The 15,437-nt window shown below is 36.1% G+C and overlaps 1 protein-coding gene across 9 annotated transcripts in view; it reads left to right on the top strand.

Annotated features, from left to right (window-relative positions):
- Positions 1-15,437, top strand: part of fgd4a (FYVE, RhoGEF and PH domain containing 4a) — a 102,903-nt gene that overhangs the window by 16,829 nt on the left and 70,637 nt on the right. Inside the window, exon 1 of one of the 9 annotated variants that reach the window (XM_087292074.1) lies at positions 4,948-5,121. Coding sequence is in view for 1 of the 3 variants with exons in the window: in XM_087292066.1 (XP_087148192.1) it covers positions 12,421-12,490 (70 nt within the window). In the remaining 2 variants the exon portion in view is untranslated. 9 annotated transcript variants of the gene reach the window in all.

Raw genomic sequence — 15,437 nt, forward strand, 5'->3', positions numbered from 1 at the left:
ACCAATTAATTAGGACCTGAACACCACTTGATAATTACAGGCAGGTGTGATCTCACGAGAAAACGTAAGTATTTTACGTTTTGCCAGTTTAGTGGCTAATTCGTACGAGTTCAGTCGTACGAAATTGTAGATTTTAAAAAGGAGGCGTGGCACCTTACCCCACCCCTAAACCCAACCATTATTGGGGGATGAGCAAGTCGTACTAAATTGAACGAATTAGATCATACGAATTCATACGAATTAGCCACTAAATCAAAAAGTTACGAATTGCCGTGAGATTGTGTTGGTTTGATATGTGTTGCAACTGAAATCTGCAGGTAGGTCGATCTCCAGGAACAGGGTTGGTCACCCCTGCTGTAGATAGGCAGCCAGGTAGATGCATGCAAAAGTTGATGGATGGAGGGATGGGTGGGTAAATGAATAAATGAACATGGATGGATGGATTTACTGATAAATGGATTTGTGTACAGGATGAATGATTGACAGATGGACAGAAGAATGAACAGCTTGATTATTGGTTGAATAGGATGGATGGAATATTTGATAGTCAGATTGATGCATGGATGGATGGAGGAATAAAGTGATGGATGGATGGATGAATGAGGATAAATGGAAGGATGGTTTTACTGATAAATGGATTAGTCTTGGCTGACAGGTTGATAGAAAAATGGACAGTTGGATAGATGGTTGGGTGGGATGGATGGATGGAATATTTGATGGGTGGATGGACGGACAGACAGACAGACATAGATAGACAGACAGATTGATGTATGTTTCAATGGATTGATAAAAATATGGATGGATGGATGGATAGACAGATGGATAGATGAGTGGACAGACTGAAAGATGGATGAATGCATAAACATATGAAAGCATTAGTTACATTAAAATATTTATCTGTTTTTTATTTATAGAAGCACCCTACGTTTAGGCCTAATGAATACATTAGTACAGTCTGTGTGGTCTAAATTATGTTGACTTTGAAATCAGCACGTCAAAGGATCATTCAGACGCATCTGCAGGGAATAATGTCAGTGTGAAGACATAGCCTCGGGCTCCATTTACTACCAGTCATGGAGGGGGAGGAGTGACCGTATTGATGGAAAAGGAGATGAGGGGGAGATGAGGAAACGAGCTGTGTTCGTTTGCTGGGATGTGACCTTAATAAAGTGTAGTTGTCAAAGGGCAAGAATGGTGGCATTCATTTGCGTGTGATGAGTAAGTTGTCAGACGAGTGAGTGAGAACTAAGGACTACAAGAAGAAGTGTGGCTAGAAAGAGGTCAGTAGTGTTTAGGCTGACTGGGAGAATTAGCACCAGGGTCAACACACCAAGATATATGACAGAAATAATTATAACATCCATGATAAAATATTGAAGTGTTTGTGTGTGTGTTTGGGTGTGGATATATTTGCAGGGATGTTGGTAATTCATTGAGACACTGCCACCTCAGGCTTTACTGCATCATAGAGCAACTTTACAGCCATCAGAAACTATAATTAATTCAAAAGGAGAATTATAACATTGAGATTTTAAATAACTATTTACAATCACATTTAATCTGTTTCCTTGTCATTTAAAAAAAAAAAAAACACTGTTTTGTGACAATCTAATTCTTGTACAGTCTGTTTTCCGGTCACATCCAGAGTAGGGTGTTTTTTAGCCACCACTTTGTATTTTCTAGAGATTTTCAAACAGGTTTAGATCAGGACTCTGGGCTGCAGTTCCATTATTTCAATGTATTTGGCTTCAAGGAGATGCCTATTTTGCTACCTGCATGCATGAATTTGCTACCTGCATGAAATTTGCTGGATAACAGGGAAGAAAAGACATGTTGCTGAAGAAGTTTTTGATAAACATTTAGACAAACAAGATGAACTTCTGCTGCAGAAATCCCCACCAAACTATGAAACCTCCTCTTCCAATTTTCACTGATGTCTTTAGAAAACTTGGCTTCAGTCTTTCCCCAGTTTGATAAAGAACATAATATTTTCCATTGGAACCTAATAAATGAAACTCACTTTTATCTTAGAGTGAACTTTGGACCAGTTGTCAACATGCACATTTTCTGAATTGAAACATTGCGTCTCAATATATGTAGATGCTACCTTTTTCAGTGCTGATCTGGCTAGCCGTCTTAGCTGCAGTGTTGAACCAGTTGCCCGGTTGATATTCTCTGCATGATGCTGTGATCTACATTTGTCTTTTATTGACGACCAGTCTTTTTGGTGAACTTGAATGAGTTAGTGACGTTGCAGTGGTGCAAATGTTTGAATTATTAATTTCTATTGCACTGTCATTCGTTTGGTCTTCATCTTGGCCAGGGATGCCCAGACTTTGTCTAATGAAGGGCCAAAAACCAAACTTGATTAAGAGTGGTGAGCTTTTCATTGATTTGATCATCGATGTCGATGTCATTGATGTCTTATGCATTGCCCTCCATCTTCTTGTGCATTGTGCACTATCCTCTATCTCTTTAAAAAACTGATTACACAACATTTAATTTCAGTTTGCTTTATTGTAGCTCAACAATGAAATAAACAAACAAACAAAAGATTACTTTAAATTAGAAAAGACGCTCTCTCTTGAAGGCATACACAATAACCTTCTCCTTCTCATCTATTTATTTTGTTGATTAAGTTTAATATTCAATAGTGTCAAATTTCCAACAAAAAACCCTGTTTTACTTTGTTTTATAAGGAACTGTACTATTCAACAAAGTGCTGATAGAAAGGCCATTAAAACTGTGCTCTTTTTTTCAAAATTTTTGAATAATGTAAAGGCGCTGCATGTTTGAAATTGTAAGAATTTTATTTAACCATTCATACTCCTGTTTTTTTTGTGTGTGTGTGTTTGTTTTATTTCTTATTTTTTGTGCAGTTATTATTATTTACCTTCTATCAATCTGGCAATATTTTAATATTTAATATTTTAATAAATATCTATTGTCATGTGTCTGTTTTTTAAAGCATAATTTAAAAAAGCTTCTCCCTTTCTTCTCAGATGAGATGGCGGGCTAAGTCAGCTTACCATGGGCCAACTTTGGCCCGCAGGCCCTAGTTTGGGCATCTCTGATTTAGGCAAACAGCTGTCAGAATGTTTTGGTTAATTTAGATGGGTTCTCCATTCTACAAAGTCAGTGGAAATTTGAATATCACGTCAGTATCCAGTTGTAAATATCTTATTTACACTCATCGGGCACTTGATTAGGTACACCTGTCCAACTGCTCATTAATGCAAGTTGCTAATCAGCCAATAACATGGCAGCAACTTCATGCATTTAGGCATTGAGACATGATCAAGACCATCTGCTGCAATTCAAACTGAGCCTCAGAATGGCAAAGAAAGGTGATTTAAATGACTTTGAACGTGGCGTGGTTCTTGGTGCCAGACGGGCTGGCCTGAGTATTTCAGAAACTGCTGCTCTACTGGGATTTTCACGCACAAACATCTCTATGGTTTACAGAGAATGGTCCAAAAAGAGAAAATATCCAGTGAGTGGCAGTTCTGTAGGCGCAAATGCTTTTTTGATGCCAGAAGTCAGAGGAGAATGTCCAGACTGGTTCAAGCTGATAGAAAGAAAACTCCAATAACTCTAATAACCACTCGTTACAACTGAGGTATGCAGAAGAGCATCTCTGAGCACACCACATGTCCAACCTTGAAGATTAGTACCAATTGAACATTGTTACAATGCCATAACCTACCCAAGTATTGTTGCTGACCATGTCCATCCCTTTATGACCACAGTGTACCCATCTTCTGATGGCTACTTCCAGCAGGATAACATGCCATGTGATAAAGAGCAAATCATTTCAGACTGGTTTCTTGAACATAAAAATATTCACTGTAAATGGCCTCCGCAGTCACCAGATCCTAATAGAGCACCTTTGGGATGTGGTGGAACGAGAGATTCACACCCTGGATGTTGTGCAGTCAAAAAATCTGCAGCAACTGCGTGATGCTATCATGTCAATATGGACCAAAATCTCTGAGGAATATTTTTTTATATATATATTTGAAATGTGTTATCTTTTTATTTTAAATGATCAGGATCCCATATTTAAGTCAGTAATTTCAAATGAAAGTAAGGCATTTCAGTAACTGACATTAAACCTTTGCATTCCCATTCAAGTGAAATCGCTGAAGCTAAACATATGACCCTGGTGAAAATGACTAGGAAAAGAAAAAGTCAGGTTTTTGCATTTAAAATCTTTTTATTTGATCTTCAGTGTCCTTCACAAATCATTCAGAAATAATTAATTTTGAAACAGTTATTTGTTTAATAAATTCATCCCCATTCATATGCACCCAAATAGGACAGTGGTTTTACCATATTGATAAAGGACAACACACTACTGTACTTTGATATTATACAGTACATACACGCTTTGTTTCATCATCCAATAGTGTGAGAACATTGTAGGTGGTGACAGTGCCCATCACCCTCTTCCCCTTCTCCTTCCCCCACAAATCACTGACTCATCTGTATTCCTCCCATGTGGCCCGGTCCGTCTTTCATCACATGACCAGTGCGTGCCCTCCAATAGAATCAGCCTCATTTTCACCCCTCCGCTTAAATAAAACGATACATGGACTCCAGTGACCCGACCAATCAGTAGAGAAGAGCTTGCATTCTCCAAATATCATACCCACTCATCAATATTCCCCTAGTTTTTCCTCTTAAACCCCACCCCACCCCCTTGTTTGTTGGCCAACCCCTCAGACATCACAATAGGAGTAATTGTCCATGCAATAAACGCACACACATTGGCACATAAAGACGGACAGACAAGAGCGTGTGGCGTTTCCCTGCCATATGCCGTCCCTCCTCTGGAATGTGATTATCCTCGGTGGAGGAAGAGAGAGAGAGAAAAGCGGAAAACACACTCTGCGGGCAGGGGGGAAGCAAGGGGGAAATAAAAAGGAGGAGGAGGAGCAGTAAAGCAAGTGTAGAGATAGAAAGAGAGAGAGAGAGAGGAAGGATGGAGGATGCAGAGTGTGTGGTTGCACGGCTAGAAAGGGAGGGTTCATGAGAGGACTGGTGCGATTCTTTGGATAAGGACGACGGCTCTGTTCCTAGGAAGTGGAAATCTCAAATCCAAACCAAGACTCGCATCAGGTCAGTGGTGTTTCCTCCCATGTAGAGACCAGCAACGTGTTCACACACAGCTGACCACAGTTGAAAAGGGCTGTGGCTCTTGAAGCTCTTTAGGTGTACTGCAACAGACCTTGCGGCTTTTAAATTGCATGTGTATTTTTGACATGCTGTTGTCAAGGGAGATTTATTTCGAACTCATTGAACATTGAAGCATGCGTGTGTGTGTGTTTGGGAGAGAATGTGGGTGGATATGAATGATGCTTTTATGCAAAGCCTGTAGCAGTAACATATTTAATCTGCAATTTTTTGTGTACTCTAGTCCTAGCGATGAGTGAATCAGATGTGTTATTGCGAATACAGACACAGATGCAGAAACAGATGGATGTGGAAACGGGTCAGGGTGGTAGCAGGTGGAGATCTGTGTGTGTGTGTGATAGGTGTCTAGCCACCAGCAAACAGTACACAGCTATCAGATTAAGCAGAGGAGTATATCTTTACTGGATCAAGGGAGTGTTAAGACTCATTAACATGCCTAATAACACGTATGCAGTGTGAATAGCCTTCACAGACAGCTAAGACTGCTTTAGCACTTTGGTTTAAGTGGTTTATATCAATAGCACGATGTAAACTTTGTTTCAGATGGTTCTCTTTAAATATAGACATGCTTTGGGGGTGAACTTTTACATTTACTTTCAGAATACGCGCTCTTTTAAAAAGTCTCATGCTTACTGATCTGCATTGGAAGTAGTTTTAGCTTAATATTTTAGTGAGGTTTTTAGTTTTTCCTCATCATTTATTTATTTTAGGGTCAATTTAGTGGATCCTCGCTGTATGCAAGCACCATTTTTTTTTAAATGACTCTAGTCTATGATGGTTTCTGCAAAACAAAAATGAAAAAATTAAGCAACACCCTAACCCTAATTAACCCTAACTGTTTTACATTAATGCTGATAATAATAGGAAATAGGAAATCTAAGTCCTTATTTTGGATTGATATCTGTAGGATTATTGTCACTCTTTAGGGTTATGTGATACTGGAGAGTGAAAATGTTTAATCACAAATAAATGTTTAGACTGTTCTGTTCAATTTGAATCATATATCCATGTAGCCACATCCCCAATAGTCACATTGCAGGATGTGCAATGTTGAGTTGGGATCATAATTAACTAAATCACAGTTCAGTAGGGTTGCACAGTTTACCGGTACTATGGTAGTATTGTGATACTATGGCTCCAAAATACTGGTGGTGCGACTGTAGTTTGTAAAAGGTATGATCGTCATTAACGCTTCATCTATAGTAGATAATTTTGTATGCAGAAAAGTCACAAATGATCTCACATTTGTGCATAAATATAGCCATTTTATTTTAATAGTTTGTAGTAATACAGTGCGAGTTGTCATTTATCTCACCTAAGGATAGTGGCATCTCTCTGCAGCCTTGCGTGAGCGGTGGATTGTGTCTATAAACGATGACCTCACTTCCACCCACACTGTCTTGTACTGAGAAAAGTGTGCACAGAAATGCTATTGTGTTATTATCCGCTTCTCACTGCTGAGCATGTGACCGTTTTCTGTTGTGGAGTCAATCATGCTCATGCGAGAAGCACAAAGCAGAACTCCGCTTCAGGAAAGTGACATAAAAACAAGGCCAAAAAAGAGAAGTGAGCTTGATAAATATATCAAGCATCATAGAATGTGGTGTGGGGGGGTTTGTTATACATATTCTGAGCACAATATATTATTTTTTTATATTACTTTAAATGTAAAAAATTGTTTATTTAGTGTTACTGCTTCTACTAAGGAGTCCTACTAGTACTAAACTTTTGTTTGAAACTTAGTAGGGCTGCAAGATCAATCAAAAAAAGATTGTGATCTCGATTCGACCCTACACACAATTTTAATTCAGCTTTTCTATGATTCAGCCAATGATATTTTCAAGGTCAGGAGAGAAGCTTAAGGGCGGTCGCACAAGTCTTTACATTGTTTTATACACATTGCTCAGCAACATGGACATCTCCAATTGGCAATAAAAGTCACTTACTTAAAGGTATTTAAAGGTATAATTTACCCAAAACTGTCATTTCTGTCTTCATATAAAGATGTATTTGCGGTCTTGAAATCACATGTGAGCTGATACACTGTTTGTTTATTACTGAGAGGACATGCGCGTGTCTACTGTATGTCTAGTGAAAAGAACCTGCATAGGCTGTAAATAACAGGTGATAAAATTGGAAACAACGTTCAGTTTAAAAAGAAAAAGCCGTGCTGGAAGTTGTGCAGAAAGTATGATTTGTATGTACGTTTTAATTCTCAAAGTGACGCCAGCCATGACATGAGCACCCTCAGCTGTGAAAGAGAAACCAAAAGTGCCCACATATTTTAAATGATCATATCACATTTTACAGTTATAATTACGACAAGCATTTGATGTTTTTTCTTTCATAACAAACAGAGTGTTGTGCATGAGAGTAAACGTTTGCAGTGTCAGTATAAATACTCTAGCCTATATAATGCACACCTGCCAACACTCCCGTTTTTCCCAGGAGTTTTTCCCTGTATTTTAGACCCATCTCCCACCGCCCTCCCAATTTGTTATTTTCCTAATCCTAATCCCAGGGTCACCAACTGTGGTATAGAATTCGATCGCAGCGGCTGCCTGAAACACGTTTCATATTACAGTTACAGTAATATGCCAACACTCCCGTTTTTCCCAGTAGTTTCAGATTGCAAGCATACCTCTCAAACACAATAATTCAACTTCAATATTATGAATAGTTGTATTATTTTGATGTCATCACTTTACTGTGTATTAACGACCAGGACATTTTTAGAACAAGTCTGTTCAAGTCTACCATTCCATAGTTATACAAAATGTGGCATTTTAACCAACAGTAGACCTACACATAGGCCTAATATTATCATTTTTTTTTTACCATATGTTTGAGAATGGCAATAACAACAACCTACTAATACTAACATTTATTTTACATCCACAGAATCTTGAGAAAATCATGATCTTAATTTTAAGCAAAAACAAATCTTGATTCTCATTTTAGCCAGAATAGTGCAGCCCTAAATCTTAGCAAACTGACTGCTCTAGTCGTAATGCAAATCTTAATCTCAAATCCTGTCATAAAAACTAGCATGTACAAAGCTTAATTAAACAATTGAATAATTAAGTCTTAATTAAAACTGTCATTATTCAGTTCAAATGGAACTTCTACCTGAATGATGATTGCAGCCACAGCCATATCACCCTGCAGCCCAAAACTAGTTACTCATTGAAGCTAAGCAGGGCTGAGCCTGTTCGGAGAGACTACATGGGAAAACTACTGTGGGTTTATTTTGGAAGTGGTGTTAGTGAGATCAGCAGTCAGTGTGCGTCCTAATATATACTGACACTATACTGTCTGTGAGTGTCGTCTTTCAGATGAGACCTGATCCTGACTCTCAATGGTCATTAAAAATCCCATGGCACATCTCATAAAGAGTAGGTGTGTACCAAATTCCCTCTATCGGTCCTTACTAATCATGGCCTCCCAATCGTCCCTTCCCACAAAATTGGCTGTATCTCTGTCTCTCCGCTCTCCCAATTGCTGGTGTGTGGTAAGCACTGGTGCTGTTGTACTGTGGCTGTCGTCATATCATCGAAGGGGATGCAGCACACTGGTCGTGGTGTGGAGACCACACCCCCCTTGATTGTGAAGAGCTTTGGGTGTATGGGCGTACATAATAAATGTGCTATATAAATACACATTACATTACATTAACTGCACTAGGAATGTCAGTTTCCGAACTCCCATGATCAATCATACATTTTATGAATGATTAATACATATTTTTGATAGTGTAATTGTTATTTTATTGTGAAAACTGCAAAGAATATTGTGCATATTAAATATAATCTGGGGAATGTAAAAATTGCAGCATTGACTTATGAAAGTCCTTAAAGTGATACATTTATTATGATTATGTCATTTAGTTATTAGCGTACCTCATGGGTCTCATAAAGGAATCCATTCAGCTGCCGCTCACAGTGGTATTATTTTAGACGCTGAGTGTACATTTGTAATTGTGTTGCATTACAGGACTGAATGAGTGCACTCAGCGACTTCCACTACAAATGGCTGTCCCCTTAAAAAGTGTGTGATTTCAGACACAGCCAATGGGATTTGACATTAGAAATCCACTTTGCAACCACCCAGAACACCTTAGCAACTGCATAGCAACACCTTCACAGCACTTAAGCATCATATAATGGTAATTTCTGCACAAGCATGCACTCTCAATTCTTGAGTTTATGAACATTTTTTTATAAATTTAATTGCATTTGTTTTGCTTAGGTGACAAAATAAGGCTTTGTTTATGACCTGAACTGTTGAAATATTGTAAGTCAGCGTACGCAGAAATCAAAAGCAGATAAAAACTGTTTCCAGCAACTGTAAACAACACTGGGTTCCACACAATTCCAACACAAATCGATTAAGTTTAAGTATGTTCAAGTAGTACAACAAAGACGATCAGACAAACAAGCAAACGAACCACAAGAACTGCCAATTACAGTTTTTCTCCATTGGTTTGGCTCATTTCTTGAACCGAAATTACATTCTCAAAACAACATGGACAAACATCTAAACCACTTGGCAATTGTACACAACAGAATTTAATTTCTTATTCATTTCATTAAATTGCAAATGTCTAAGTACATCTTTGCAAATGATTAAGTACAGATAGCCTATATTTAGCACAATTTCCAAGTGAATAGATCTTGTTGATCTAAACTGATTGGTAATTCTCAGTCTAATGGTTGTTCTCTGCAAAATGTGTCAGCGTCATTTCATTGTATAAGTCATCACATGCACAATAGTCTGTTCATTTGTCAAAATGAGTCAAGAAGACCATAATATCATGAATACCATACAGTAGGTGAATCCTTGGAACATTTGATTAAAATGGATTCCAGCTTTTTGCTCTGATATGTGGAAGTTGCTTTGTGTGGTTGATCATTACATAAAAATACAAATAAAAGGAGTTACCTTTTCCTTGGCAGTATGAGTGCAATGTGTGACGTCAAACTTTGGAGGCTACTCTTACCCTAAAACCCTATTTCTTTTTTTCAGTTTTATACACACTTGTATTCTGTTAGCTAGACAAAAACAGTACAGTAACCATTGTCAATAAAGGACTGGGCTAAGATTGTAAGGTGGACATAAGGGACATTTTAGTGGTCCTGGGCCATAATGACAAAACATCTAAACATTTTGACTTGCAGTGCTTACACAATGCTAAAGGGACGAAGCATTTTGGGGGCAGTGGCTGTTTAAATGAGAAGGAAATTTGGTTTTGACACATGAGTGAACTGTTTTGGGAAAGGTGTGAGCTTTTGCAAGTAAGCCATAGTGTTGTGCTTAACTGTAACTTTGTTTTGCCAAATGATCTTAGAATTTTGATTCTGTAATTTTTGTTTCAAGAAATAAGACAAATCAATGGAGAAAACTGTTAATAAAATTTACAAATGCATCGGTTTAACAAAACAAAAACAATCAAAACAAAAGAAGCCAGAACTCTCTTAAAAAAAATAATAAAAACTCAACATTTGTGTAGGTTTCCAAAGTCTCTTGAATTTTTCCTGTTTGTGGTTGAGGTCATAAGTTAATGTTTCCAAAGGACGAAAGACTGACAACTGAGAAATCCACATGGAAAAAGTTAGAATTAATGAAGTAGACCATTTTAGTAATATACATTTCTTAGCTAGAAATGTAAGAGTGGCCTATATGCACACAGACTTTTAATCAGCCAGCCCCTGGGCTTCCGGTTAATTGTCATCCCATACTAAATTGCAGTGTTTAAGATCAGATTTCTTTAGAAAACAGCAATCCTCACTGCCTGGCTGAGATGCAATATAAAGTAGATTTTAGATCAAACAAGAATCACTGCAATAAATTATATTTTCCCTCGACACGTCTTTAAAATATGGAAATTTATTTTACCCCAGTATTTTCAATGGAATTTCTGCACTAGCCTGCTGCTAATGAACTTTTCACGCTTTAACAATTAAATAGGTGCTTAAGTCTAACTGATTATATTTGAAACACATTACAACATCGATGCTTTAAAAGGAACTGTATGAAACTGAAAGTAATCACATACACCTTTCGCCCAAAAGTTCATCAATGGCTGAAGAACACTAGCTCTGCTTATAGCCTGTTGTAAACAAAAAGGTTTGACGTCTGAGACAAAAAGATCTTCAGGAATGTCATTCAAAAAAAAAAAAAAAAAGATGAGTGGGAGAAAATAAAACATATTCCTATTTTCTCCTTATTAAAGAAGCTTTCCAAAATGTTTGGATATGAACACAGGAATGTTCACCAAAATACATGAAAAAATGTGCCCTTACAAGTTTTGCTCTTAAATGAGGTCGGAACAAGCTGGGAACATTTTATGCAAAATACAGTTGTAAAATAAATTCTGTGAAGAAAATTACAATTTTGTTCATTATTGGAAATCGAGGTACGTTTTGGAACTATCACAGATCTTGGACCAATCTTCAGAAATAAACAGAACTCCTAAGTCCCGTTCCCATAGTGGTTTCAAAGAATCATAAACTGAGGAATCAAGGTAAACTAAGAAGGCATAGAATTTAGAAACAAGCCCTACTGACTGACAGCATGGTTTCTTCCAGTTCCAATAATTTAAAATTAAACTGCTTTTGCTTTAAAAGGCAGATTTATCTTATTTTAAATAAGTAGACTGAACAAGCAGCAAAATAATTTGTTTGAGGGTAGTCTGTTGAATTTTATTTATTCATAACCAGGTCTAATTATTTGTATGCCCAAAAGCAAAGGTTTCCAGAGTCTCTTCTCACACTTAGACGAAAGAGAGATAGAGAGATATGAAGAAGAGCACTGGAAAGTGGGTTGGTTTGTTGATAGTATCACATGCGAAAGCCTCCCACTCATTAATCTCTCGCTCAGATGCTTATATACAGTACACCTTTACCTATTCGCTAGTCATTCTGTGTATTCATAACATTTGAAATGCTTCCGCTCCTGTGCTGATTTTTCTTCTTGAGGTATCGGCATCTTTTAAGCTGTTGTTTATGGTGTCTTCAGTGAGCATGTACGTACAATCATTGTCCAGCATCATCTCACTCTGGCTGTTAAACCAGTTTCGTGAACGGTGAGGGGAAGGAGTAAAACAACCACAGGAAGAACTAAAGTAACAAATGCAGCAGTTCGTTTTTGGTGACATTTGTATGTAATGCGTGTTGCACGCAGTGGGCATTTCCCTGTTGCTCAGATTATTGCCGTCAGATTAAGATGAAGAAACATTTTGTCAATGCAAGAAGAATGCAAACTCAGCCACACTGGAGATCCGACAGAACAGCAGGTATTTTCCTAATATGTTTCCTTACGTGTGACCTTCAGCTCACATATGTCAAGATTTCTGCTTGCATTGATGTTATTTAATAGACTTATTTAGATTGAGTTTTTGACTTGTGCAAGTTTTGCGGTGAGGAAGAGAATTTGATATCTTTTAGCTTTATAAAAACACAGCTTCTGTTATTTATCTGGTTTGTTTATTTAGTTTGTAGGCAATTTCAATAAAGTACTGGATGATATACAAGTTATTTACTCCAGCAAATTACTCCAGTAGAAGCATAAAGTCTTCCGTTTTAAAGAAACTTGGGTCAAATTTTTTATTTTTTTTTTTGACAAAAAATAAGTAGATACACTTCAGTCATCAAAGATATACACAATAAAGTTTTAAAAACAAAACTTATTTCCATTGTGGTCCTTGATGTGAAGCGTAGATAATACTACTCCTGGAAACAAGTACGCTGTGATGATCACAAAAAAAAAAAAAACATTTTAATACTGTAAAATCCATTAACATACTATCCTGCTTAAGAGCCAGCTTTCAGAATTGAAACTAAAACTAACCACATTTGTAATACGTTTAATATCCACAGGCAGTTTATTCCATAGCAATGCCACAAAATATTTAAAAGACAGACAATGTTTTAAAACAACATTATGAAAAATCCATAAGACTTTGCCTAGTTTTATAACCCTGAGTACGTTTACATGGACACCAATTATCAGGTTTTAATACGATTAAGACAATACTCTGATTAAGACTCTACCATGTAAACAGTGATTTTCGATTACCCTAATCTGACTAAATTCATAATCGAACTGAACAGAAATCGGAGTAAGACATGTGGATTATTCCGATTTTAGTCGCGTAATTGAAGTGTATACAGACATGTAAACACCTTAATCAAACTATTAGCATAGTGTAGGATTTTTAACGCATTTTGCAACAGTATAGTCTGAACACACACGGCTGTTTGACACTGCACCTACTGAATCAGTGAAGGATCACAGACACCTGCATCGCGAATTGCGGAGGTTTTTTCTTCCCATTCAGCATGCGATATCAAATTCCATTAAAACAACACTCTTCCAGCAGTTCATACTCGCATCCAATATCTCGTTTGTGACAGGGGGCATGCATGAAATGTTCCAGAATGAAATTGAAATTGCCAAACTGCAGTCAAAGTCAACAAATTACAAATGAAACACCCAAAATTACATGAAATTCCGGAGGAAATATGGATAGCGTGGTGATGCAATTATGTTAATCGAATTATGTGCTATAATGTGTAAAACAGGATCATGAAAGGAACATTCAAAAAGCAACCAATGTAAACACCTTAATCATATTAGTCTTATTCAAATTAAGGCAAATAATTTGATTACTTATGTCAATGTACACGTTGTCACTATTGCTCGTTTACTCTTGATAAAAGTGCATTTAAAAAAGAATGTACTTTATTATTAATAGTGTTATATACCAATTTCATTTGAATGCGTTTATAATTAACTTTAATTTTTCAGTTTTTTATTTTTAATTGACTTTGTTTTATTTTTAATTGACATTTTTGAATGTTTATTTCACAAGAAATGTATTATTCTGTCTAATTCGCAAGAAGATTGAATTAGCAAAACCTAATCATACTCTAATAACCACATTAGGAATGGCAGTTTCTACAAAATCCCATAATCGATGATCATTTAAATTAACAATCAATGAATCAATTAATCAGCACTCTATCATAAACACAATGAAGTTTTGAATGATATGATACATTGAACTGACAATCCATCCAAGCCTTTTCCTTTTGGAGAATTATAGTTATTAGTAGCCTAGTCCTTATAAACAATCTGCTTGTAAAGACTATAGTTGAATTATTTAGAATTATTACCCCCCTCAACTAATTTCTAATGACTGATTTATTTTATTTTTGCCATTATAGTAAATACTATTTTACTACATATTTTTTAAGATATTGTATTTAGCTTAAAGTGACATTTAAAAGCTTAACTAGGTTAATTAGGTTAACTAGGCAGTTTAGGATAATTTGGCAAGTTATTGTATATTGATGGTTTGTTCTGTAGACTATAGAAAAAACTAAAGCTTAAAGAGGCTAATAATTTTGACCTTAATGTTTTTTAAAAAATTAAAAACTGCTTTTATTCTCGCCGAAATAAAACAAATAAGATTTTCCCCAGAAGAAAAAATATTATCAGATATACTGGGAACAAGTCCTTGCTTAAACGTAATTTGGAAAATATTTTAAAAAGAAAAAACTATTTCAAAAGGGGGCTAATAATTTTGACTTCAACTGTACATCGTTTACGAATCTAGGCTACTAAAAAATAAGCTGAACATGCAATTGCATAATAATCACATTGAAATAAGCTAAGCATTCATTTTACAGTATATACAGTGCTCAGCATAATTAAGTACACTCCATTTTAATAATTAACATTTTTTATCCCTTTCTCTGTGAATATAGGTCATATGTTTTGGTGCTTTTAAATAAAACAAATTTATTAAACAGATATATTTAGTGAAATAATATTTTAGTCACCGAGCATCTTTAGAAATTGAAATATGATACAATTAAATTCAAGCAAAGTATTGCAAAAAAAATTTGAACCTTCAACATTTTAACTAAATGTATTTTTGCTTCTCGTGTTTTTTCCTCTTTTTTTAAAATTTGTATTTAATATTTTTCTCTAACATATAAATTTGGGTGTAATAGTTTTTGACCTTTATCGTACGTTATCTTGTTAGATAAGTTCCAGACTTGGCTTCAGTACTGACTAATCTAATGTATATGCACAAATTTAATATGGTATAGCTTCTTATTTAAAATATGAATTTAAAGGATAGATTCGTAAGCGGTGTTCTTATATATGCTGAGCACCGTATAAGCTAAAAAAAAAAAAGACATTTTAAGTAATGGAACATTATATTTAAAAAA

Source organism: Danio rerio, chromosome 18, assembly GCF_052040795.2.
Source record: "Danio rerio strain M-AB ecotype USA chromosome 18, GRCz13ab, whole genome shotgun sequence".
Taxonomy (NCBI): Eukaryota; Metazoa; Chordata; class Actinopteri; order Cypriniformes; family Danionidae; genus Danio; species Danio rerio.